At 41.2% G+C, this 24,152-nt stretch overlaps 1 protein-coding gene across 2 annotated transcripts; it reads right to left on the reverse strand.

The window, feature by feature from the left end:
- Positions 1 to 1,299: 1,299 nt before the first annotated feature.
- AMPD1 (adenosine monophosphate deaminase 1) lies at positions 1,300 to 22,990 on the reverse strand. 2 transcript variants are annotated; one of them, XM_059374334.1, is made up of 16 exons: positions 22,954 to 22,990; positions 21,666 to 21,677; positions 17,853 to 18,033; positions 16,633 to 16,798; positions 13,830 to 13,995; positions 10,290 to 10,509; positions 9,168 to 9,297; positions 7,850 to 8,044; positions 7,429 to 7,560; positions 6,448 to 6,611; positions 4,514 to 4,640; positions 4,167 to 4,330; positions 3,177 to 3,297; positions 2,339 to 2,512; positions 1,817 to 1,927; positions 1,300 to 1,458 (listed from the first exon to the last, which is right to left on the reverse strand). In XM_059374334.1, the coding sequence occupies exons 1-16, from the start codon at positions 22,973 to 22,975 to the stop codon at positions 1,300 to 1,302; spliced, it is 2,244 nt and encodes a 747-aa protein (XP_059230317.1). In that variant the 5' UTR covers positions 22,976 to 22,990. The 2 variants fall into 2 exon arrangements, with proteins under 2 accessions (XP_059230317.1, XP_059230318.1); XM_059374335.1 differs by lacking the exon at positions 21,666 to 21,677 and having other exon boundaries at positions 22,954 to 22,975.
- Positions 22,991 to 24,152: the final 1,162 nt, after the last annotated feature.

Raw genomic sequence — 24,152 nt, forward strand, 5'->3', positions numbered from 1 at the left:
TATGTATTCTACTGCCCTCTCATGGGTAAGATGGAAATATAACTAATGCTAGTAAATGCCTTTTAAGTTTGAGAATAGAATGTTTAGTTTAGCAATCTGTATTATTTTAATGACATGGAGAACAAAGTAAAATAAAATCAGGTTCTCTAAGGGACTTACAAATACTCAGCAAACAGAAATTCAACCTCAGAAATCAAGGAGAGGATTCTTACACTAGGGCTAGTATAAACACGCTGTCAGGATCACACCCATGCTTACAGCGACCAGTACAGAATGTGGAAACATGCATGAATTTGCCTTTATTTTTTTTTTTTTTCCATTTGAAAAGTCATTACTTTCTGAGATGTTTCACAAAATGTTCTTTTTCACATTTGTATCCACACACATCATTTCACACTGTGAACAACTTGAGAGTAGGAATGAAATCTTGTTCTTTATAACTTTGCTGCCTAAATAGAGCCTGATATTTGAGCTGTTTGATCAGTAGCTGTTTATTAATAAATCAAATGAACTATCAGCCCAGCCACTAGGTGGCAACACAGTTGTATGTGTAGAGGTATGGTCTAGCTAATTGGAATTCTACCTGGCTGGCCTTGAGTAACAGGCAGGTTTCTAAACAGTTACATGTGTATCTTATTTTGGTAAGTGGAATTATTTAAAATGTACAAGGACAGCTGACTATAACTTTATTGCCAAGTATGTCCTTACAACTAAGAATCCTTTTGTAAGGTAAGTTCCCCTGAAGTGAAATAGCTCATAACTATGGATTTTCTATATTGGGCAACATATGTTTTTGTCTAAGAATGCCAGACTTCTGTCACATCCTATCAAAAGGATATTTTAATGGTCTATGTGTTTCAAGCAAATTTCATTCTATAAACCAAAAACCTACATCCTCCCAACCACAAGTCATTTGCTCAAATTTTTGCCCTGTTTCAAGTTATTATGAGTAATTAATAGTTTTTAAGGTGGGGCAAAAATACAAGCAACTGTGAGCAAATGTTTTGCCTGAAAGTCATGGAGACTCTGGAGTCAGACAAACCCATGTGCTCACTGCTACCACTCAACAGATGTGTCCTTGTGCAGGTTATTAACTTCACTAGCCTCAGTTTATTCATCTCCCCCAAATGAAGATATTATTATCTACTTCATAAAGTGAAAATGATTAAGTGAATAATGTCAGTGGAGGAAGATCTAGAGCAATCATTGGTTTATAGCAGAGATTCAAAAACTGGTAACTATTATGATTCATATTCTTCAATGAAAATCTCACCCATATTATTATTTGGTTTATTTAATTTAGTCTCCTGATTTAAGGCCTTCAGCAATTAAATTGAGTTCATAACACCAGGTTTCATAGCGATAGGCCATGCGGATTTGGGCAACATTTGTCCTCCGGATGTCATTTCCAATAGGACCATCCTCAAGGTAATTGTTGCCCAGAAACCTTGCTTTCTCCTGTAAGAGGAAAGGAAGCAGAATGATTATTGTCTTTTTATCCTGATATAGACTATAATTACAGCTCCCACAAAGATTCCTTCCTTGCATTACTTACTGACAAAAGGAAAAAAACAGACCGCTCAAAGCACTCATCCAGGGCCTCAATGCTCATGGTCTGCTGAGAAGGCAAGTGTATTTTATTTGCCTTGCCAAAGGCAGAGCCAGAGAGATAGAAGACTTCTTTCTAGTCCCTGTCCATAGTAACAGCATATGATTTGTGGGATAATTTTTCCACAGGTGTTTCCCTAGCTATCTTTTCAGTACTCAGTTACCAGATCCCATATACAGAAGGGCAACCAGTCAATAATAGGTCTACCTCATGAGAAATTCCACATTGCAGAACACTGTTTCTTGCCACTTCACACATATCACAGGTACTCAGCTTGAACACTTGTGCAGCAATGGCATATTCTTCCATTAGGGGCTCCTTGGATTATTTATTTAAATGAGGCAAAAAAAAAAAAGGAAATAATGTATTAAAAAAAATAACACACACCCAGCAGAAAAAGTACAGTGAAATCTCTTGAGTAGACTCTAAAATTCTAGATGGCCAACAGGGACTCTGGGGTGCCTCAGTTGGTTAAGCGTCTGCCTTTGGATCAGCCCATGAGGGGCTCCCTGCTCAGCAGGGAGTCTGCTTCTCCCTCTCCCTCTTCCCTCTGTTTCTCCTTCTCCCTCCAATCTTTTCCCGCTCGTGTTCTCTCTCTCTCACTCACTCAGTCTTTCTCAAATAAATAAATAAACAAATAAATAAATAAATAAAATTCTGGGTGGGCATCAACAATCCTATGCTGTTGTCCCAAATATGCTGGTGTTGCTTAAGAGTCCACAGGCATACCTTGGTGAAGTGGAATTGCATTGGGTCATCTGTCGACAGCGAGACCATTAGTCCCTTCTGGAGGAAATCTAAAAAAGGATTTTTGGCATATTCTAGAAATAAGCTGTTGTTACTTAATGGCGACATAGCGATGGGAATCTGGGCTAAGAAAAACAAGTACTGTAACACAGGAGTCTGAAAAGGAATAGTGAAAAACAATATTTAAGGATGTTGAAAAAGAGATACAAACTAGAAATGTTAAAACCCCGTGGTCTACCTCAAGTTTCAGCTTTCCACAAAATGATCGCATGTTCTTTAAATCCCTTAGTAAAAAAGAATACTAGTGTTTAAATGTAAATACTATTTAGAATAAATTTATTTGGGATAATCAATTTTCAGAAACATTTGGTCAAATCATATGTTTGAGTTTTAGTTCCCAAGTTAGATGGTCTCTCTCAGGGAAGAAACTTCATCTTGAAACACTTTTTCTTTCTCTACGAGAAAGTTCTGACTCTCGTCGGAGGCATTTGGAAACATGCTATAACAAGAAATCTGGCAAAAACCAGCTTAAGGTAAGCCAAGTGCCTCTGAATTATCCCTTGTCAGAGTTCTAAAATGGAAGCCCGAAGACCTGCATTAATTCATCTCTGCCATGAACTAGTTAGGTAATTTTGAGCAGCTCCTTTGACTTCTCTGGGCCTCTGTAAAATGTACTGCACTTCCTAACCTAAAAATCTTTTTTTGCTCTGCTTTCATTTGATTCCAGTGTTGATAATGACTTGTGACAAAATGATAAGGAAAAAAAATTACTCCTCTAGCTCCAATATAAAACATATTCGGAAGAGAGCCTCCAACTCACCTTTTTTAAATTCAGGCCATGGGAGATATTATCTGCTGTCATGAATGCTGTCATGAGATGGGTGAGAGCCCCAGCCTCGCCGCAGTGAGGTCGGAAGAGGAACGTATTCATGCCTCGTTCCCTAGGGAAAGAGAACAGCCACGGTAGTCACAGGCCGCTGACTATGACCTGGCAGCAATTCTGGGCATGGAGGGGTTTACAAGAAAATCTGGTAGAAAAAAAATTAACCCTCTGAAAGGGAGTGGGGGCATCTAAAAGATTCAGTGAAACTGGCAATTCCAAATCACAATCTTAATTCTTCCTGAACGCAGACTTCTGAAAAAAGAGGCAGCCAAGAGTATTGGGGTATGGAGGAACCTAGTCATGATCTGATTATCCGCAGTTTCAACAGGAAGTTTACCAGTATCACCAAGTTCTCATTTCTCCTGCTCATGCTTTTAAGGGAAAACATTTCCAGAAAACCCTGTTACAATAGTCCTCTACTCCTTATACATATCAAGAAGGGCAACATGTATGGAGGTCTATAATACATCACACAGAGATTAGTATCAATTCCCAAACTTCCAACGAAAAGGAACTGTGAAAGTTACTGAAGGTTCCAAAACGTCTATTCGTCCTGCTAAATAAAGAAACCAAACAAAAAGACAAGGGAAAGAAGGGTCTGGTTAGGGCCGGTCGGAGGCATCCCAGCAGTGCAGTGGGATGACCACACAGGGCACCAATGTCTCAGCAGAGGTGTGTCAGATAGAATCCTCTCCTTCAAGGCACCTGGATGGCTCAGTCGGTTAAGTGTCTGCCTTTGGCTCAGGTCATGATCCCAGGGTCCCAGGAATCGAGACCCGCAATGGGCTTCTGGCTTGGTAGGAAGCTTGCTTCTTCCTCTGCCCCTCACCCTGCTCTTGTGCTCGCTCGCCCTCTCTCTCAAATAAATAAATAAAATATTAAAAAAAAAAAAGACTCTCCTTCTAGCTCCAGTTCTCGTCTACTCACTTTCTCAGACTGTTGAGCACCGCGATGTTCGCATACATGTAGTAGGCATAGTAGGTGTAAGAGGGATTCTTTTCCATTGTCCACTCCTGGGGCTTGGGGCTCTTGGAAGAGAACATGTGGCCACTGTGTTTGGACTCATCGTCCACACTGTCGAAGCCAGTAATCTGTCCGGAAAAGTGAGCCATGCAATGGGGTCAGTCTGACTGCAGGATCCTGGTCCTCAGACAGACTTTCAGCTCCCAAAGCCCAGGACCAAACGTCAGAGATAAGCAGCAAAAATGAGTCACAGCTATGTGGGAGTTCTGGTTCATGCACAGCAACAGGAAGGCCTAACAGGTCATGCTTACATGCTTGAGGAAGACACTGAGGTCTGGGTGAGCCTGGGGGTTGATGGTGGCCTCAAACACTGGCATGAAAACATTCTCCAACATCTTTCCGAAGTGTGGAAGGAAATTCTTAGATCGAAACACATCACTAGAGGCAAGAATGAAGAGAATTCAGGAAGAAAGTATTTTTAGGATTGGGTAGCCCCTGAGTGAGGGAATCAAAGGACCAACATGCTATGTTCAGGAAAAGACTGGGTCCATTCTAGATACATTCTTCTTGGTTACCCATAAAGAGGGATTCAGTTTAGAACTGGCAAAGAGATACAAATGTCTTGCTGGACAGGTTGTCCCTACCTCTTCTACAAACCCTCTGTGGCAAAAATATTAACCTTTACAGCTAAGTCCAGGTGGAAAGTGAAGAGTATAGGAACTGTGTCACAAAAGATTCAGTGATTTATTTGTGGCGTATAAAATGGGGAGCATGAAATAGTTATTAAAAACACTTCTGGGGACACCTGGGTGGCTTAGTCTGTTAAGCATCTGCCTCTGGCTCAGGTCATGATTCTGGGGTCCTGGGATCAAGTCCCTCATTGTGCTCCCTGCTTAGTGGGGAACCTGCTTCTCCCTCTGCCTGCCACTTACACACTCTCTCTCTCCCCCTCTGAAAAATAAATAAATAAAATATTTTTTAAAAGAACACTTCAGGGGACGCCTGGGTGGCTCAGTTGGTTAAGCAGCTGCCTTCGGCTCTGGTCATGATCCCAGCGTCCTGGGATCGAGTCCCGCATCGGGCTCCTTGCTGTGCGGGGAGCCTGCTTCTCCCTCTGACCCTGCCTTCCACTCTATCTGCCTGTGCTCACTCTCGCTCGCTCTCTCTCTGACAAATAAATTTAAAAAAAATCTTTAAAAGAGCACTTCTGGACATTCTAACAAACTCTAATATACCACTCAGTATATGTAATTCACTCTTTTAAGTGGCCAGAAAGATTAGTGAATTTAATCATAACAACTCACTATGTTAAGTACCTTTATGACCCTATTTTTTAAAAAAAATTTTAAGCAAGCTCTATGCCTAATGTGAGACTTGAACTCACCACCCAGAGATCAAGTGGCGTATGTTCCACTCATTGAGACAGTCAGGTGCCCCCATTTTAAAGATGATGAAACAAAGGCACAGAGAGCTCATGAAACTTGCCTAAGATCACACAGCTAATAAGTAACAGAACCAGGAGTCAAGTATTGCCAGTCTAGGTGCAGAGTCCATGCTCCTAACTACCGCAGCTACCACCTCCTTGCTATAATGATATAATAATACAGGAAGTTCTACCCCAGTCAACAAGGTTAGTTTTTTGGCTAAAAAGAAAGGAAAAGACTCCTGTGTTACCAGAGCACACAGAATACAGGGGCAAGTGGCCAGAAAATAAATATAAGTTTGATAAAAGATCAATGATACTGAGCATCTCTGAGGCCAATGAGTAATTAGCAGGTGGTAATATCATCAGTAAATACTCATTGATTATGGGGAACTTGAGCACTTGTAGATGAGACAATCAGCAGATGGTAGTAAAGGTTCTGATACAAGAAAGCTACATCCCAGTCCAGATAAGCATGGGGAAGAATGAGCTGGACAAGAGAAAGAAAAAAATAGAATAAAGTGGACATAGTTCTTAGCCTAGCTACGTTTTAAATATTCTCAATGAGTTATTTTGTGATCACATAATGTCCTGTGTTTTAAAAAAAACAAACCAAAAAACCTTCTGGCTAGAGAACTGAAGTGAAATGATCTTCCTAACTCCTGTCTCTGGTCAAGAATGCTGAACCCAGAGTGGACAAAACCAGGCCCCCAGGACCGGGTTCTGAGCGGTGCTATAACAAAGCTTATTGTGACTGCATATTCCTTGTTCATGTGGAGGAGGTCAGACAGGTGGGAGGGGCTCTGATGGGGAGGTACATACTAGATCCTGGGGACCTGGATCATCCACGTCATGTTGGGGCAGTAGATGCGGTTACGGACGAACCAGCTGGACAGTTTGCTCCACTCATCAAGGCTGCGGCCATAGATTGACAGGCGAGGTTCGGCGTGCTGGTACTTGGCCTCCACCAGGTCCGCGCCTACCTCCTGCGAAGCCAAGAGAGGAGTTCAAAGCCAGGAATTCCCTCAAGTCCATGAGGGGTCTAAACCGGGGGGTCTGGGGGTGGACGTGGGTACTAGGAAGAACAAAGAACATGTGAAAGGAAGCCAGAGGGAAACTGTTCCACGTTAAGATCTAAGGAAATTGAGAGGTGTCTGGGTGGCTCAGTCAGTTCAGCGCCTGCCTTTGCCTCAGGTCATGATCCCAGGGTCCTGGGATAGAGCCCTGCCAGTGCTGGGCTCTATGCTCTGTGGGGAGCCTGCTTCTCCCTCTCCCTCTGGCCCTGTTCCTGCTCGCTCTCCTTTCTCTCTCTCATGTGCATGCTCTCTCTCTCATAGATAAATTAAAATCTTTAAAAAAAGATCTAAGGAAATTGAGAGATGAGGGGAATCTAATCAGTAGATAAGAAACAGATAAGACATAAAGGAGTCTAGAGAGTGAGGAAGTCAAAGGATGATGAGTCATCCTATCCAAGGCACCTGCAAAAGATATTCAGTTTCTCTTATACCTCCTACTTTTCAAAGCACACATCTCCCAAGTCCTCCATGTCATTCCCTGTCCTAGTGCTCAGACCATGAAGATGAGGGGGAATTCCGACAGTGGACATTCCCAAAGAAATTCTTGTATTCATTTCTGGGGTGCTCGGCCCCAGGGAGAGCACACTTCCTCCTCCTTCCTCTCCCTCCCTCCCTCCTTGCTTCCTTGGCTCTTCTCTCCTTCCTACCTTTCCTCCTCTTCTTCCTCCTTCCTCCCCCTCCTTAAGAACCAGACCAGGTATCACAGATCTGGCTGGTTCCTCCTCACCTTGATGATAGTAGCAAAATATTCTCCATCAATATAATTGTCTGTCTTTAGGTAGAGGTCTCGAAGCTCACTTGCTCCTACAGGATTGTATTTGTCATTGAACTTATCAAAACGCTGGAAGGTCTGGCGTCCCTGAATCAGGAAACAGGAGCACAAGTGTATCATTATACATAGGACATATGGGACATAGAGAGCTAGGAAATGGCCCCCAGGAACGGGGGCCTGGGAACAGGGCCAAGAGTCGGTCTCCAAGAATGGACTCTGGGATAGTCGACAATGAGTGAACCTCAAAATTGTCTGTGGGTGCTTTCAGCCAGCGTGGTCAGGTTAAGAGGGTTCTGAGAAGGGGGTAGTTTGTAGGAGAAAGGCATGTGGGGTTCTGAGTAGGATCAGGAAACTGACACGATCTTTTTCAACCTACAGCGTGAACATCCAGAGAATCAACAGTCAGGTCATAGGGATGCATTTTTAATTTGGCAAAAAGTTCCTTTAAGGTCAGATTTTTCTCCTTGGTGCTATGGACCACTCTGTCAGCATCAGTCTGGTAAGATTTCTTAATAAAGCGGAGCAGATGTTTCTGATTCATGCAGGCAGCCGCATGGATGTGGGTGTCCACCTGTGTGTTTGTTCAGAAAAAGAAAAACAACAGTCAACCCTAATTGTGCTGCTCTTTTGGAGGCTATGGTGCCCAGCAGAAAAGAACCCATGGCACCTCTTTGTACCCTTGCAAGAATGTCACAGGTTAGGTGGATATAATAATAATGAGCATTTCTCTTGGATATCTGTACATCCAATTTACTCCCTATATTTGATCCACATAAAATTCTTGGGGGGCATTCTGCATCCCCAAAATGAAGTAGCTGGCCTAGCCTTCACCCCAAAGAGAGAAAGGATCAAAATTACAACACCATGGCCCAGTGATAGCATCTCTGAGTTGGGTATTTTTATGATTACAATTTTATAAGCTGGAGATTCAATTAATTTAATAATAAATTCATTAAATTTAATATTTAACCTTAATTATTAATAAATAATTGTTTTAGTATTTATATTCTAAATATATCAATTTATTATTAATTTGTTAACTATTAATAACATAATAAATTTGTTAGATTTCTGTTTGATTAATTAATTGATTAATTAATGATAGATTAATTTATCCATGGTTAAACAGGCGGCTGAGCCAGAATTTGGTCCCAAATATCTGCTCATTTATTGTCTATCCCTACCTCTTACAGTCACATAAAGGGTCAGAACACATCTCAGAAATGTTTCTAAGTTGTTTAGTTATCCACAGTCCTTAGTGCATTTGATATTCCCAGTCCTCTTGTGAGCTAGACTGGGCAGATGTATTTCCCAATTTTACAAATGAGGAAAGTGAAACTCAGAAATATTTAAGCACCTCCCTCAATATCATAGAGTCAGGAAGTAGAAGAAAAAGGACTAGAATAAAGATCTTCCAAATCCTCAGGTAGCGGTTTTTGAGATTTCATTTGTTTTTGTTATTTTTGTTGTTCACGATCATTTTAACTTTTATGGTAAGGATGTGGTAAACCTTTCTGTTTGGAAAAACCATAGAAATGGCATTTTAACCTTTTAGAGTAATTCATCTGCATTCATTAAACCCACTGAACCTGCAGGAATCTTACAGTAATCAGAGAAACACTATCTTTCTTGTCCCCCTCAAGAACACATTGGGTTAATGTTCTTGCCCAGCAGTGACCTGTGACAATGTTTACCTTCCTGCAATTATAAAAATCTCGGTGGGGGTTGTTCTTCAGCTCCTTTAACTCATCCATCTCGTTGAGCATCTCATGCACCTGGAACTTGGAGGAGAGGAACTTCAGGCGTCGATGGGTATAGGTCTTACTGTGAAAAATTAAATAGCATCGTTCTGAAACATTCAGACACTTAAAGAAAATAGACTCAATTTCAAAATCATCAGGACCCTTATTGCATATTGGAAACAATTACTGGAATGAACATTCAGTTTGAAGTTAATCTCACTTGAAAAATATGGGGCTCCCTGGGCTCAATCTTTTCATCAAAGCTGGAAAGGATAATGAGGGAGGATTTGGGAAGGCAGTTAAAGGCCAGGGTGGGGCGAGGGGCACTTGGCTGGCTCAGTTGGAAGAGCATGAGACTCTTTTTTTTTTTTTTTTAAAGATTTTATTTATTTATTTTACAGAGAGAGATCACAAGTAGGCAGAGAGGCAGGCAGAGAGAGAGAGAGGAGGAAGCAGGCTCCTGCTGAGCAGAGAGCCCGATGCGGGACTCGATCCCAGGACCCTGAGATCATGACCTGAGCCGAAGGCAGCGGCTTAACCCACTGAGCCACCCAGGCGCCCAGAGCATGAGACTCTTGATCTTGGGACTGTGAGTTTGAGCACCACATTGGGTATAGGGATTACTTAAATTAATAAGAATAATAATAATAAAGCCATGTAAGACAATATTGCTCAAGGTTAAGCGCCCTGGCTTTGGAGATAGCACATTAGGGCTTGAATCCTGGCTCAGCCAGCTGTGTAACTTTGGGCACATTACTTAACTCATGTAACTTTGGGCACATTACTTAACTCATCAAAGTCTCAGCTTATAAAACTGCAAATATAAATATACCCACCTCAGAGAATGATGGCAAGGAGGGAGGAAAAATATACACGAAGGGTTTCACACAATGTTTGAACATAGTAAGCACTTAACAAATACTCATTCATACTCTGAGTAGTAGTAGTCCTAGTAGTACGTGTGGTGGCCATAGTAGTGGGGGTGAGGGTGGTAGTCATGGGGGTGGCAGTAGTAGCAGTGGGGTGGCGGTAGTAGTGATGGGAATAGTAGTTCAGTCACCATCAAACACTTACACAGGTCCTTGGGCAATTAAAGCAAGTAAAAAATTCATATCATCTAAGAAGCTGTCCATATTTAGATAAGGAAGTGGCTTGGGCTCATCTTTGCTGGCGGCCACCTCATCAGGATAGACGTAAACTATGCCATCCTTCATTTTGAGGTGATAACCAAGGTTTTCCGGGAGGTCATCTGTTCGGAAGGGGTCTTCTCCTTTCTTCACAGGAGGGGTAAAGACTTTCTCAATAAAACACAGAGCAATAGATCAAGAAATATGATAAATGGCTGCATAAAAATAACCAAAACATGAAACGTTGTAAGATCTCATTCGTTTGGAATCCTGTACATCTTAGTTATAATTATCCAGTGCTGAGCTAAAGTTTATTTTTGTATTATTTTCCAAAGGTGACTAAATTAGTAGTGTAAAATAACTATAAGATTGTTTCTAGCATAAGAATGATTTTCAAGCTCTTAAGAAGAACTGTTCACATAATTGATATACTACTTACAAAGAATTTTATTTACTGCAGTAGGTTATCAAAGCCTTTCTGGTTAGAACATTTTATGAGCTTATGAGATAATTACATAGAAATAAAAGTCAAACTACAGTTAAAAAGTAGAATTTGGATCTTTTCCTTGATAAAATCAACTTTCTCTATAAGTCTTCATTTAGAGCGGTTATTTTTTAATAGACTTTATATTTTAGAGCAGCTTCAGTTTCATAACAAAATTGAGGGCCAAGTACACAGTTCCCATATACTCGTACCCCCACACAGGCACTGCTTTCCCCACTACCTACACCCTCCACCAGAGGGGTATGTTTGTTAAAATGTATGAACGTACACTGGAGGTCATAATCACTCAAAGTCCAGTCCACTTAGAGCTCACTCTTGGGGTTGTACGTTCTATGGGTTTTGACAAATGTATAATGACACGTATCCATGCTTACAGTATCAGACAGAATAGTCTCACTGCCCTAAAGGCCCCCTGTGCTCCACCTATAGTGGTTTTAATAGAAATGGAAATATAAAACAAATTCTTACTCTAAGAACTATAGTTCTTGTTATAATGTATTACCCTCCTTTTAAAGCACCTATAATTTTACAATGTCTGCTAAAGGAATAGAGAAGGATTTTTGTGGGTAAATGTCCCCTTCTTTCCCACGCTAATGATTTCAGCCTAAGAAAGCTGTGAACAAATTCTATGTGGTCATGGCCTGTAATGCACTTAGCCATTTACTTTCTTTTCTGTTTTTTGTTTTTTTTTTTTTTTAAGACTTTATTTACTTAACAGACAAAGATCACAAGTAGGCAGAGAGGCAGGCAGAGAGAGGAGGAAGCAGGCTCCCCGCTGAGCAGAGAGCCCGATGCCAGGACCCTGAGATCATGACCTGAGCTGAAAACAGAGGCTTTAACCCACTGAGCCACCCAGGTGCCCCTCAGCCTTTTACTTTCAACAAGTGTGTGCCCAAGGCAGCAGGAAGGCTCTAGTTTGCAAGTGATGACTGATGGCCAGAGTGGGGGAAAAGAATATAGAAAGTAAAGGTCATACATTATCTATTCAAAACTGGGAGCTAAGGAACACAAGAAACATAAAACAATATGTTTTCCAATCTTTACACTTAAACATCCTGAGAGATAAAGCATAATTTAGAAGAAACAAAGACAAAACAGATATCCTAAATGTCGATATTATAGAAAAATAGGTAAACCAATTTGATGTATTACCAAACTGGATACATGTTTAAAATGATTTTAATATTAAAAGGCATTATAGAAAAGAAGTTGTAGAACTGGAAATCTTTTAATGACACAGCGATCTTAAAGTTCAGAAACACTTTAATATTTGCCTCCCTTGAAATTTCAATCCTAGAATTATAATCTGAACTAGGTAAAGTAGCTACACAAAGATGTTTACATAAAGCCATTTATGATAGCCTTACTGGAAATAAAGTTTAAAAGTCAGAAATCTAAATGCCTAAAAATAAGAGTTGGTTAAATAAATTATGATATAGTTATATAATAGAAATCTGAGAAATTATTAAAATCTGACTATTGAAAAATAGATATTGAACTTTATGTAAGGGAGAAAATAAACCAGTAAGATATGTAAATAAAGGACTATGGAAAGTCAAAATATGTAGTTTAGATTTATCCAGAGGTTAAAGCAAGTCAGGAAATGATAGTATCTGGGCTGCACGTTGAAGGATGTGGTTGGATCTAGACATTTGGACATTCAGAGAAAAAGTGAACTCTTCCCCTGTTCAGGCACGGGGCACAGCATGACAAGGGATGGAAAGTGCTAGACCACTTCCCACCAGAACTTCCCACCAGAACAGAGTGGAGTAGATAAGGTAAATATATAAATACGTTGAGGGCGCACATCTAAAAAATCAATAAATAAAACGTAGTTAGGAGCCAGCTGGTGGTAGACCTTGAATGCCAGGCTGAAGACTGGACTTAAGTTTGTAGGTAATGGGCAGGTTTTTGTTAAGAGAAGGACATGCTCAGATTTGTGTTTCAATAATTGGCACTAAAGTGAATATGAACCAAAAGGGAGTGATACTAGAATTTAACAGAGTAGGTCAGAAACTGGCAATCTGGACAAGAAGAAATATAGGCCTAACTTAGGGTTTAGGGAATAGCAAAGAGGGGAGATTTTTGAGAGATATTGTGCAGAGTCAATTACGATTGTGTATGTGGGCAGGAGAGACAATGGAGTCAAAGATGAGTATATTTTTAGACTGGATTACTTATTCGAGAGTGTTTCCTTATCCATGGGGGATATGTTCCCAGACCCTCAGGGGATGCCTGGTACTGTGACTAGAACTGAACCCTGTATGTACCATGTCTTTTCCTATACTTACATGCCTGCTGATGGGCTACTGGTCTACCACCTTACTCATATTTGTATAAATTGGGCACAGTAAGAGATTAATAACAACAATGAATAATAAAATAGAACAATTATAATAACAATTTAGTATAATAAAAGTTAGGTGATGTGGTCTCTCTCAAAATACCCTTTTTTGGATTTTATTTGTTTATTTATTTGTTTTATTTGTTTATTTTGAGAGAGAGAGAGAGAATGAACATGAGCAGAAGGAGAGAGATAATCTCAGGCAGACTCCCCGCTGAGCACAGAACCTGACACTGGGCTCGATCTCATGACCTGAGCTAAAATCAAGAGTTGGATGCTTAACTGACAGCCACCCGGGCACCCCTCTCAAAATACTTATTGACCTATACTCACCTTTCCTGTTATGATGATGTGAGATGATAAAATGCCTACGTGAGATGGAGAGAGGGGCATGATGTAGGCATTGTGACGTAGCACTGGGCCACTCCTGACGTGACAATAAATCAGGAGGATCATCTGCTTATGGACCTCAGCTGACCACAGGTAACTGAAACCGCAGAGAGCCAAACCGTGGGTGGAACAGGGTAGGGAGGGGAGGGGGGGGGGGGTGGGAAACTACTGTAATCTAGGGGCATATTTGGTATCTAGTAATTAAACCTAAAGATCTATTTTATACTCTGCATGAGAAAACTTCTTACCTGGGTAGAAGCTCTCATTTGCTACCCAAGCCTCACCCTCAATGTTCCTCAGGTACTTGGAAGGGGTTTTAGGGAACCTCTGAAATGACTTCTGCATATACTTCTCCCGTATACACAATGCCCTGTATAGACCTTTGCAGACCATTTCGAAGTCTTCAACTGTAACCTGCCAAGAAAACATCAGAATATCAGAGTCGCTCCTGTGAAAATCCAGGGAGCAGGTTAAGTTTGTCTTTGGTACGAGCCTGCCTTCAGGGCTGTTTCTGCCCACACTGAGCCTGGCCTGCCCACATGGCTGCTTCCTGCTTGACTTGGGCCCTCGGTCCTCCTCCAGGAGCAGGTCTTGAAGTTTTCCCAACTCTCCCATTTCTACTAAAACTCACCTATTCTAACAGGTCTTGGCTTATACAGGCTGGTGTGTGTTTGCCGAGTTTGCCAGAAAGGAGTGATTATCTAGCAAATGTGATGAAAACATCCCATTCTCTCTAACATGGAGAACACTTTCTTCCTTCCAGTTAAGGATGTTTTACGTAGAGGCTTCTGGAGACAATATCTCAACAGAAAGGCCACATGACTCTAATCTGAGAATTCAAACTACTTTTTGGTCACTAAGGGAAATATTTGGGAATGAATAAAGTGTCACATCCCTCCAACCCCACCACACATGCATGGCCTTCTTTAGCTATACATGAATCAGAACATCATCCATTCTTTTGGATAGTTTTTAACTTTTAAAAAAGGATTTAACTATTTATTTTAGAAAGAGAGAGTGTGGAGGTGGTGGTGGGAAGGGGCAGAGGGAGAAGAAGAGAAAATCTTCAAGCAGACTTCATGCTTAACACAGAGCCTGACACAGGGCTTGATCCTAGGACCCTGATATCAGGACCTGAGCCAAAACCAACAGTCAGACACTTAACCAACTTCGCCACCCAGGCAGCCTCTTTTGGATGGCTTTAAAGAGAATTTTGGCCGTGGCTAAAAAATAGCAAGATTCTAGAGTAACATTTTCTTAGAATTGCTGGAAATTTCCTAAACTGGCCTCTCCCATGCACCATCCCCGACCCCTGGTTGGGCCTGGCACACCCAGGGAGTCATAACTTGAAATCACTGAAGGCTCATCATCAGAGCCCAAAGACTCTGTGGGACCAGTGCGAGCATGTTTCCAGGGTTTGAGGTCCTGATGTTGATCCTAATCTGCTGAACTCTTCTTGAAGTCTGCTGACATTGGCCAAGAGAGTCTGGCTCAGGTGGTGGAGCTAAGGGTCTGCTTCCAACACGGCATGCTTGCGCCTTTGCCACATGGTGGGCCACCAGTCTATCTTCTCCAGGATAAGAGCTGGAAAAGATATTCACCTTGGTGTCTTCTGCACTTAGCACACCATTCCTCATACAGAGTAGGTGCTGGGTAAGACCTGATTAAATGGCATCAATTGATTAGCAGGGATTAATGGCCTTGGAAACTTGGTCCTGATCCCCCTACCTCTCTGTTCAATTATAAGGGCGAAGACCAATGGGGCACAGATTCCAGCTCAGTAGGGTTTTGCTCATCACCCAGCCACATTCAGCCAACAGATACAGCAACACACCTAGTTCTTCGAAGACTCCCAGCTATGGTTCCATGTGCCCTCCAGCTTTCAGAGAAGAAGCAGCTAGCTACTACTCCCTGGTTTCTGTGAACTCATCGTCCCTCCCATATTTCTTCTTTTTATTTTTGTTTCTACCAAGCACAGAGGTATCAAGTTTGTCTCCCAATTTTTATGGCTTTTTTTTTTTTTGAAACTTCCAGGGCGGGTGTGTGTGTGTGTGTCTCCAAACCTTGTTTTCCCTGTCTCTAGTAAACATCTCCTTTCAGTTATTGACCATCTAAAACGCCAACTATTTGCAGAGCACTCGTGTTATCATACAGAAAGTGAACAGACAAGAATCATGTTTGTTTCCTTGCTCTGTCACTTTTAGTATCTTGGGACTGACCCCAAATGGGTCAGTTACATGAGAAGAGGGCTTAGGATGGGTCATTAAAACTATATTTGGAGCACAGACTGATAGCTAGCCATCGGTTTCACCAATATGATGCTGATTCTGCAAGTCCATGTGGCAGAGATTTATTAATTGCCCAACTGTTCTGGATAGGACAGGCAGGTCAAGTTGTTTGTGACATAAGTTTAAGATCCCTGTGGCATAACTAGAGTCTATTCCAGGCAATAATCTACTGTGTAAGCATCTGTAATGAAATCAGAGATGACCGCTGGTCAGAAAAACAAAACAAAACAAAACAATAGCCCCATTAGACTTCTCTAGCCTGTCTCTCATCTTCCTTCTTTTCTCTGGGCTCTCTACTCCTCTCATCTCCCTCTCTTTCCTCCCATCTGTGTTTTTGTTTTTTTTGACTGGTTTATGCTGCCCTCTCTCTAGGTCTAGGGCTGCCCTGGCACCATCTTTCCCCAAAAGTCCCCTGTGCCTCTCAAGGCTCCCTGTCCTGCTTCGTGGTATCCTCGGCGAGACTAGCCCACCAGCTGTTCTCATCTCCTGTGCCCAAATTTGTCTAACGTGTTCCATAACACACAGGGCTTCCTGTCACATATTCTCCATGTGCAAGCAAATGAGATGAAGGAGGATGAATTCTATGGGATGATAAAACAGAAATAGAAGGTATAGCACATTGGTGTTGAGAGGCAATAAGGAAGTAGAACAAGGACAAGCTAGCTAACACCTTTCTCAGTAGGAAGGGAGGAAGGCAAGGAAGCTGAAATAATGAAGCTGTGTCTTCGCAGCAGCTGCATCTGAGGGACAGGGAGCGACTCACCCCTGAGGCATAATCGCCGGTGATCTGCACTCTCTGGAAATCAGGCACGGTCTGGTAGGTTGGAGATGAAGAAATGTATTCGTCGATGTGGGACAGTTTGGTGGACGATGTTTCACATTGGGGAATGGACAAATTAACTGTCTTCCGTCCACGGAAACGTTTTTTTCTGGATTTGAAATGCAAAAATAAAAGGATTTAATGTTGGCCTCATTGGGAGTTTCATTGTGATAGAATGATGTTTCACTGTCCAATTTCATTTTGAGGACAAAAAGTGAAAATTAAAATGTCAGCGGCGTGTCAGAAACAGGATTCAAGCATATGGGAAGAGGTATCACATGACTGTATTCCTTTCTTCCTGGTAGCCCTTGGAACAGTGGGCCTTTGGGAACACACTAGAAGGCTTTCAGCATGACCTTGTTCTTCACAGGCAGTGGGCTCCTAGCAGATAGGGGTCTGGGTATCATAATAAGCATAGGCTTTGTCAGTCACTACATGTGTCGTTTTATGTTTGTTTTTAAACTTTTGAGCTTGTGTTGCCCCATATGAAAATGCCTACCTTATAGGAATTCGGTGAGATTTAGTGTATGGAACTTGTAAGTTGCTTAATTAGTATTACTTCCTCAAATCAACAAGTATTGAGTTTCTGCTCTGACCTGACCCTTATGATAGGTCCTATGGGGCATGCCCAAGAAGGTGGACTGTTGCTCTTTCCTTAAAAATATAAAATGAAAAGGATGACCAGGGCAGGAGGACAGAAATGGAGGGTTGTGTCCCTGAGGCCTGAAGAAGGTCAGACTGGCCAGAGGGCAATATTCACATCAGAGAGCACAGTGCTAAGGTTGGCTCAAACCGACCTAAAAATGAGGCTCTCGAGTTCTGGTTTCTATACCCCTGGTATGGAAGCTGAGTGTGTGCCTAGCAGCCATCAGCCCACTGTGGTTTGGAACAGTTGCCCAGGAGCTCACATCCTCTTACTTGGATAGATAGGGAGGCTTGAACTAAAGGAAGATGCCATGAGCACAGGATGTCTACCATTTTCTTCTTCTGAGTCATTGGTAAACTTGCCCTAGCTTATAAGGTGCTGGGGTGAGGGTGTTGGGGAGAGGGAGGAGTTTTTATCTCTGGCACAGTTCTTCCTCCATGTTGAACCATCATTCAGACAGACTGACATTTCTGCTTCCTGTGTCTCAATGTCCAAGCATTCCCTTTACACCGCTTACCTCCTGCCTTCTACAGAGGTGGCCATGGCCTCCAGGTGGAATATGTGTGCTTGCATCTCCTGATGAGAAATTGGGCAGATTTCATCCACATCAAAGGGGGAAATCTCATGACGGCCTCCCTCATCTTTGACTTCAGAGGCGAATACTTTTTCAGCAAAGCTACGTAATGCATCATCAATTTCTGAAACAGGTTTTCATGGGTTAGTATTTAAGAACCCTTTGTCAGAGGTCATTAGAGAATTCCTGCCATGTGTAAGGCACAGTGCTAAAGACTGCCTTGGGGGGGGGTGTGACTCTCCTATACTCTAACCAGTGTCCCAGAAACATGTCAGAGTTCAATGTCTGCTCTCTCTTTAGAGGTTTCCCGGTGGGTAGATTGGAAATCCATTCACAGAGACATAGGTCAGATTCCCACAGCACATCCCAGGAGGTCCTGAAGATGGGACTGGCTTCTTGTAGGACTAGCACTTAATCTAAAATCACCTGTTTCTGGCAAGACTAAATCTGACTTCATAGTAACCATGCAACATAGTCCTTCTCATTAGATTGGTGGAGTTTTTCTGATGTTTGTGAAGGAGTGAATAGGATTGCTAGTCCTTGTAGTTTTTCTTCCTAAAGAGAACCAGGGATGTAGGTAGTTCTGAGAAATGAGTATGTATTTGGGGTCTTTTCTCCTCATGGAGCAGATATTGTGTTTCTCTTAGACATTATTTCAAATCCTAACAACTTGATGATACACTGAGGAAGGGAGCCACTGAAATTTACTACCCAGTGTTGGGAGTCCCATTTCTTGTAGACACGTGGGCTTCCGTAATGAATGACCCATAGACAGCAAATTTCACTTTGCATGCTTTAATATGTCCATCTTTTTAAAAAAAAGTTTGTTAATTAATTAATTAATTTTAAGTGATCTCTACACTCAGTGTGGGGCTCGAACTCACAACCCTGAGATTGAATTGCATGCTCTTTCAACTGAGGTACCCCTTAGTATTCCCATCCTTAGAATGGGTGGAGGGGTAACCTTTTGCTTGGCAATGACTAACTCCAAAACTCTCAGGATGTAAGACAACTAATTTCATCATATAGGGGGGTGATGGCCATTAAGGATCTGTTCTTCTGTTAAGTTCCATTGCATTTTCCACATACCCAGTTGTTTTAGCATTACTTCTAATACTTCCAAAATCTCTTGGTATTTCCAGAAAAGAGCAGGTAGCAAATAATGAGAATGACAAACAAGTAGCTACTTGAAGCAACAGAAGATGGAACATTCTTCACATGATGACAGAGCAAACTGCATGCAAAGAGAAAGTACCCCTCACTTCTGTCCCATCAGTATCTATACAGGTATCCAAAATGCCATGTTTTCAAGTTTAACCTAAGGAAGTGTCATATGCTCAAGTCCCTGTTCTGCACTTAGTAACACATTTACCTTACTCTGTCTTAGTTTCCTTATCTGTAAAGTGGTAAGACTTATACCTACAAAACCTCACTCATAGGCTATCATGATAATGTACATGGAAATGCTTTACAGAGAATAAAGCAGTAGCTCAGACTGAATAATTCAACTTGGTAGCATTGGTCAGACAGCTATGTGGCATTTGAGGCTAGCTTTGGGCTGGCTATTAAGGAAAAGATCAGTGATATGACTTAATTTAGGCTGAAGCATACATTGGAAATGATAGCGATTGTTTCCTAACTTTGCCAACACTGTCAGGTCAGCCTGCTTTCAAAATCTGGCTTCTTCCAGGAGAATATTAGCAACCCACTCTACTGGCTGAACTTTATCATCTATTTGCTTCATTAGACTCAAGCAAAGCCTGAAACTGGAAACCATCTTTGGATGCTCTGGAGTGGTTTTTTTTGACAAGTACCACAATCCAAAAAGGACCAAATGGAACTCTAAGTAGGTACATTTGATAGCCTGAGAATACCTCACCACCCCACTACCAACAGATTCCCAGAAATTAGTATCATTCCTGCATGAGAATCACAAGCAAGCCCATGCACCTCAAGGATGAATGGCAGGCAGAAGTTAGAAGAGGCTTCATGCACCATGAAAGGCAAATAAAAATAGGCTGGTTGGTTATGATGAGGAGGAGGAAGATGAGGATGGAGATGAGAATGAGCACAGGGCTGGCGATGAGAATGCACCTGGCTTGTCATGGTGGGCCTGTGGCAATGCTGTCAGAGGCCTCAGGAAGGACGGCAGGGAAATGGATCCCCAGAAACCAAATCTTACTCGCTGGATATCTAGCTCTTCCAGGACAAGCAGTCTTTATCTAGGACTGCACATATCCATTTGTTTCATATGTTCAAACGTTATTGTTTTTCCTAAAGTTGCATCTCCCTAAGCCACTATAGACAGTTGTCAAGTAGAAACTCTACTGTCAAGAAGTGGTTTACATTATGCCCCCAAATTATATGGTTGATGTTTCCTTCCACTGAATCAACCAGTTGCTTTGACTTCATGCAACCACAGCTGCAATTTGACTCTGAATTCAAGAACTCTGCCTTTCAAAAATATTTCAGGGAGTGGTGATGATTGTGGGAAGGAAAGAGTGAAACTGGTATTTCCAAAGATGAGTAGATAAGATCTGGTGACAGTTGGAATTCCTGGCGTAAAGGACAGATGACTTCCGTGGGTTGTACAGATCATTGTTGAGTTCTTTTTTGAGCATATTATGCTCGTGATAATGCAGCATCACATCTACATTTACATATAGAATCGACAGAGAATAGAAACAAGTAGTAGAATGACAAAGCCAAGACACTGAACTAGGGGAGAGGAAAAGTGTCTGTGGCAGCTGGATGGCCTTGGGCAAACCCCATAATCACAGGGAGCCTCAGTGCTCATCATCATAACAGGGGAATGTTAATAATAATGATGTCAACTTCAGAGAACTGTTATAAAGATTAAACAAACATACTTTAAAAACTACACAGTACTATAAAGAAGTTGGGAATTATTATTATTAACATGGGAAGTGCAAGATTCTTGAGAAAAGGAATATCATGCTTGCCTCTTCACTCAACAAATCCGGAAAAGCATGCTTATTTCCCAGCAGTGCTTTAGGGGGTGTGTAGGAAAGACAGGTCTTAGGGGTTTCATCTGCCACATCTCTTTTCATGGAGGAACTCCAAGGCAGACTTACTATTCATCAGCTAAAAGACAAATCTCATTTGTGATGGAGGGAAACATAGAGTTACGGTTTTACGTAAAGCAAGATTCTATTTTATCTGGTCACCAAAATTGACCATGAAATGTTTTGCTTTCGAGCTGAGGATTTCCTAAGGCAAGACTCAATAGACCCCTTTGGCTAATCTATATCTAAAGAAGAACATATATTATTTTAAAACATCAAGTGAATGTCCCATGAGAGACTTTTTAAAAAAATAAAAAATGTGGTTTTTCTTGGGAGTCCAGAAAATCCATGAGTTCATTTGTAATGCTATGGAATATCTATGGTCATTACTAATCTTTAAAAAAAGAAAGGATTTTATTTATTTATTTGAGAGAGAGAGAGAGAGAGAGCACAAGCAGGGGGAGGAATGGAGGGAGAAGCAGACTCCCCACTGAGCAGGGAGCTCTAGGTGGGACTGGATCCCAGGACCTGGGGATCATGACCTGAGCTAGAGCAGACGCTTAACTGACTGAGCCCCCCAGGCACCCCTGGTGATTATTAATCTTTGTTGGCTTCCAATGATATTTAATAAACACTGCTGAAAAATACTCTTGTTTCTGAATTAATGAATAGTGTCATTTTTTAACTGATTCTTTGGCAAATAGCAGGAAAAGTAGTCCAAAATACTCACGTTTTTCTTCAGCTGTATGAAGAAAAATAAAACAAGATAAAAGATATAAACAACTTTCAGAAATGATAGTGGCTGTTATTCAGTGCTTTGGAAAAGAAATGCGTAGACTTGTACAAGAAGGGTGTGTGATGGAACTTGATTTACCTACAATTTGCTGCCATCAGAAGCCCCTAGGAATATGGCCAGTATACATCTTTTTTCCTCTCTTTTTTATTTCTAATATGGCTCTTTAAATTTATGTTTATAATCTTAAAGAGATACTCTTTGTAAAATGTGATTTTAAAGGAATTTGATCTAGAGAAATGGAAACTCTCTTATGATATTGGTTGCGTGTAAACCATGCACCTCATCTGGTCAACACTTTAGTAACACCTACCAAACAGCCATTACTGAGAATCTATCCTACTGATTTTCATACTTAAAAATGGAAAAAGTTTTGGGTGCAAATAATGTTCTCAGAGTATAATCATACTTACCCCAACTGTAGAGAACCTGGAGGATTAGTTAAGGAAATTAGAATATTACACTGCCGTTCAAAATGATGTTAGGGAGAGTTTTAAAAACCATGGTAAACGATTAGGTCATAATATTAAGCCCCCCCCCCAAAAAAAAAGGCAGGCTATAAAGTGACATGTATGGAATAATCATAACAATGCTTTTAAAAATTCTTTAAATTTGCGTAGAAAATAAATTGACATGTGAAGTGTATCTTTGGATGATGGGCCGGTGATTGTTTTTTTTCTTGCTACTACTTGTTTCTGCACTTAGCAACACCTTTACTTGAATATTCTGCATTCTCTACATGAGTGTTACTACTTTTATTTTCAGTGTCATTTCTTTTTCTTATTTCATAGGAGACATGTATTTCTTTCACAAAGAAAAAGACATTATTATTCTAAAAATTACTATGTGTACAAACCTAGATTGTGATTGGGTTAATATTTCCCTATGCTCATGGTTGTCAGCTAAATCCTCTAGCTAAAGATGTCGTAGGGGACCCTTTTCACAATGGTGACAGCACCGGTTTTGTTTGGACGAGCAGAGGGGATTTTAAATATCTCCCACAGTTTTCAAACTGGGATCATCCAAGATGCTACCACATGACACAGCTCTAGGAAATCACCTCCCTTCCAAAACTAACAAGAAAAAAAAAAAATCCTTGAAAATCATGTCTTGCTTCTTCCCGAAAAGTATTATTAAAGCTACTCTGACCCTAAAGAAAGGATAGTCAAAGCTGACAAGATACCTAGAGGAACAGGTTGCTCTCCAAACGCTTTTGCACACCTACCTGCAAGTTTCAACAGAGGCATTGTTGCCGGGGTCCTGGATTCTAGGATAGCACAGGAGGAAGGAGGAGCGAGGAGAGAGGCTGTGGGGATGACTGTCTGACAGTAGAATACCCTGACACTCATTTTGTGATTTTGCTTTGCACCTGTAATCCGACCCTTCTCTGCTAAAAAGAGAGAGATGAGTTTAGACCTATTTATAGGTTGAGGCAATTGATGGTGCAAAACAGGTGAAGCCTCTGGTCTTTACTCAGGGATTTCAGAGATGATACGTGCTAGGTCAGGAACCGCATTTTATTACTTTCTAAATCTTCCAACGGATTGGATTCTCCTCAAGTGTAGCTTTCTCACATGACCTGACCACCAGTGATGATTTATTTATTTATTTATTTATTTATTTATTTTTTACCATGGGAATCTTCCAGGCTCGAATGTCCAAGGTCTCGGGATTTCAGTCATGAGAAAAGCTTTCTGTAGTTGATGAATATACTGGTGTATTCACTGAGTTTGCAATACACACACAGACACACACATATGCGTGCACTCACACATTTTCCTTAGAAATACCCTTGATTGAACAGAAACTCACCCGACGGAACTTCTGTAATACATGAGGTGGTAAACTTACTTCCAATCTTAGAGAAAAATCAGCTGCCATCAGAGTGCTCAGTTACCCCTACTCTGTAAATTGTTACAAAAGGAATAGTATCTTTCTTTTACATAACATTTTATAGTACACAGAGCATTTTCCAGACTTTATCTATTTGATCCTAACTACAATCTTAGAAGTACTTTATTCCTGCTTCCCAAGTGAGAAAACTGAGGCTCTGAGAAGTGAAATGTCCTACCCAGAGCCATTCTGGTCATAAATGGCAAAGCTAAGGCTCTCTGGACCAAAATATTGTGATCTTTCCACAATGTTATTGTGAATCTTTGTTATGGCTAATTATGTGCTAATTACTTCTAGGCAAAGAAAGTTTTTTCCTGGATTCAGCAGAATGTATCGATTGTACTAGTTTTTATTTTTTAGAAAAGATTTCTTTGTTTATTTGAGAAGGATTGGAGCAGAGGGAGAAAAATCCAAACAGACTCCCCGCTGAGCGCAGAGATGAAAGGCTCCATCTCACCACCCCAGCCCAATCCAAGAGTTCGATGTTCAACTGACAGTACCACCGAGGCACTGCTGTAACAGTTGTTATTA

Source organism: Mustela nigripes, chromosome 14, assembly GCF_022355385.1.
Source record: "Mustela nigripes isolate SB6536 chromosome 14, MUSNIG.SB6536, whole genome shotgun sequence".
NCBI classification, from domain to species: domain Eukaryota; kingdom Metazoa; phylum Chordata; class Mammalia; order Carnivora; family Mustelidae; genus Mustela; species Mustela nigripes.

Bases quoted from the DNA above. Each gene is read 5' to 3' on its own strand.
- AMPD1 (XM_059374334.1), bottom strand. From the start codon at position 22,975: ATGCCTCTGTTGAAACTTGCAG. The intron at 16,799-17,852 runs GTAAGCGGTGTA...TTTCAAATCCAG, and splicing joins ACCTCTGTAGAAGGCAGGAG to AAAAAAACGTTTCCGTGGAC. The intron at 4,641-6,447 runs GTATGTACCTCC...TCTTGCCTCTAG, and splicing joins ATCCAGGTCCCCAGGATCTA to TGATGTGTTTCGATCTAAGA.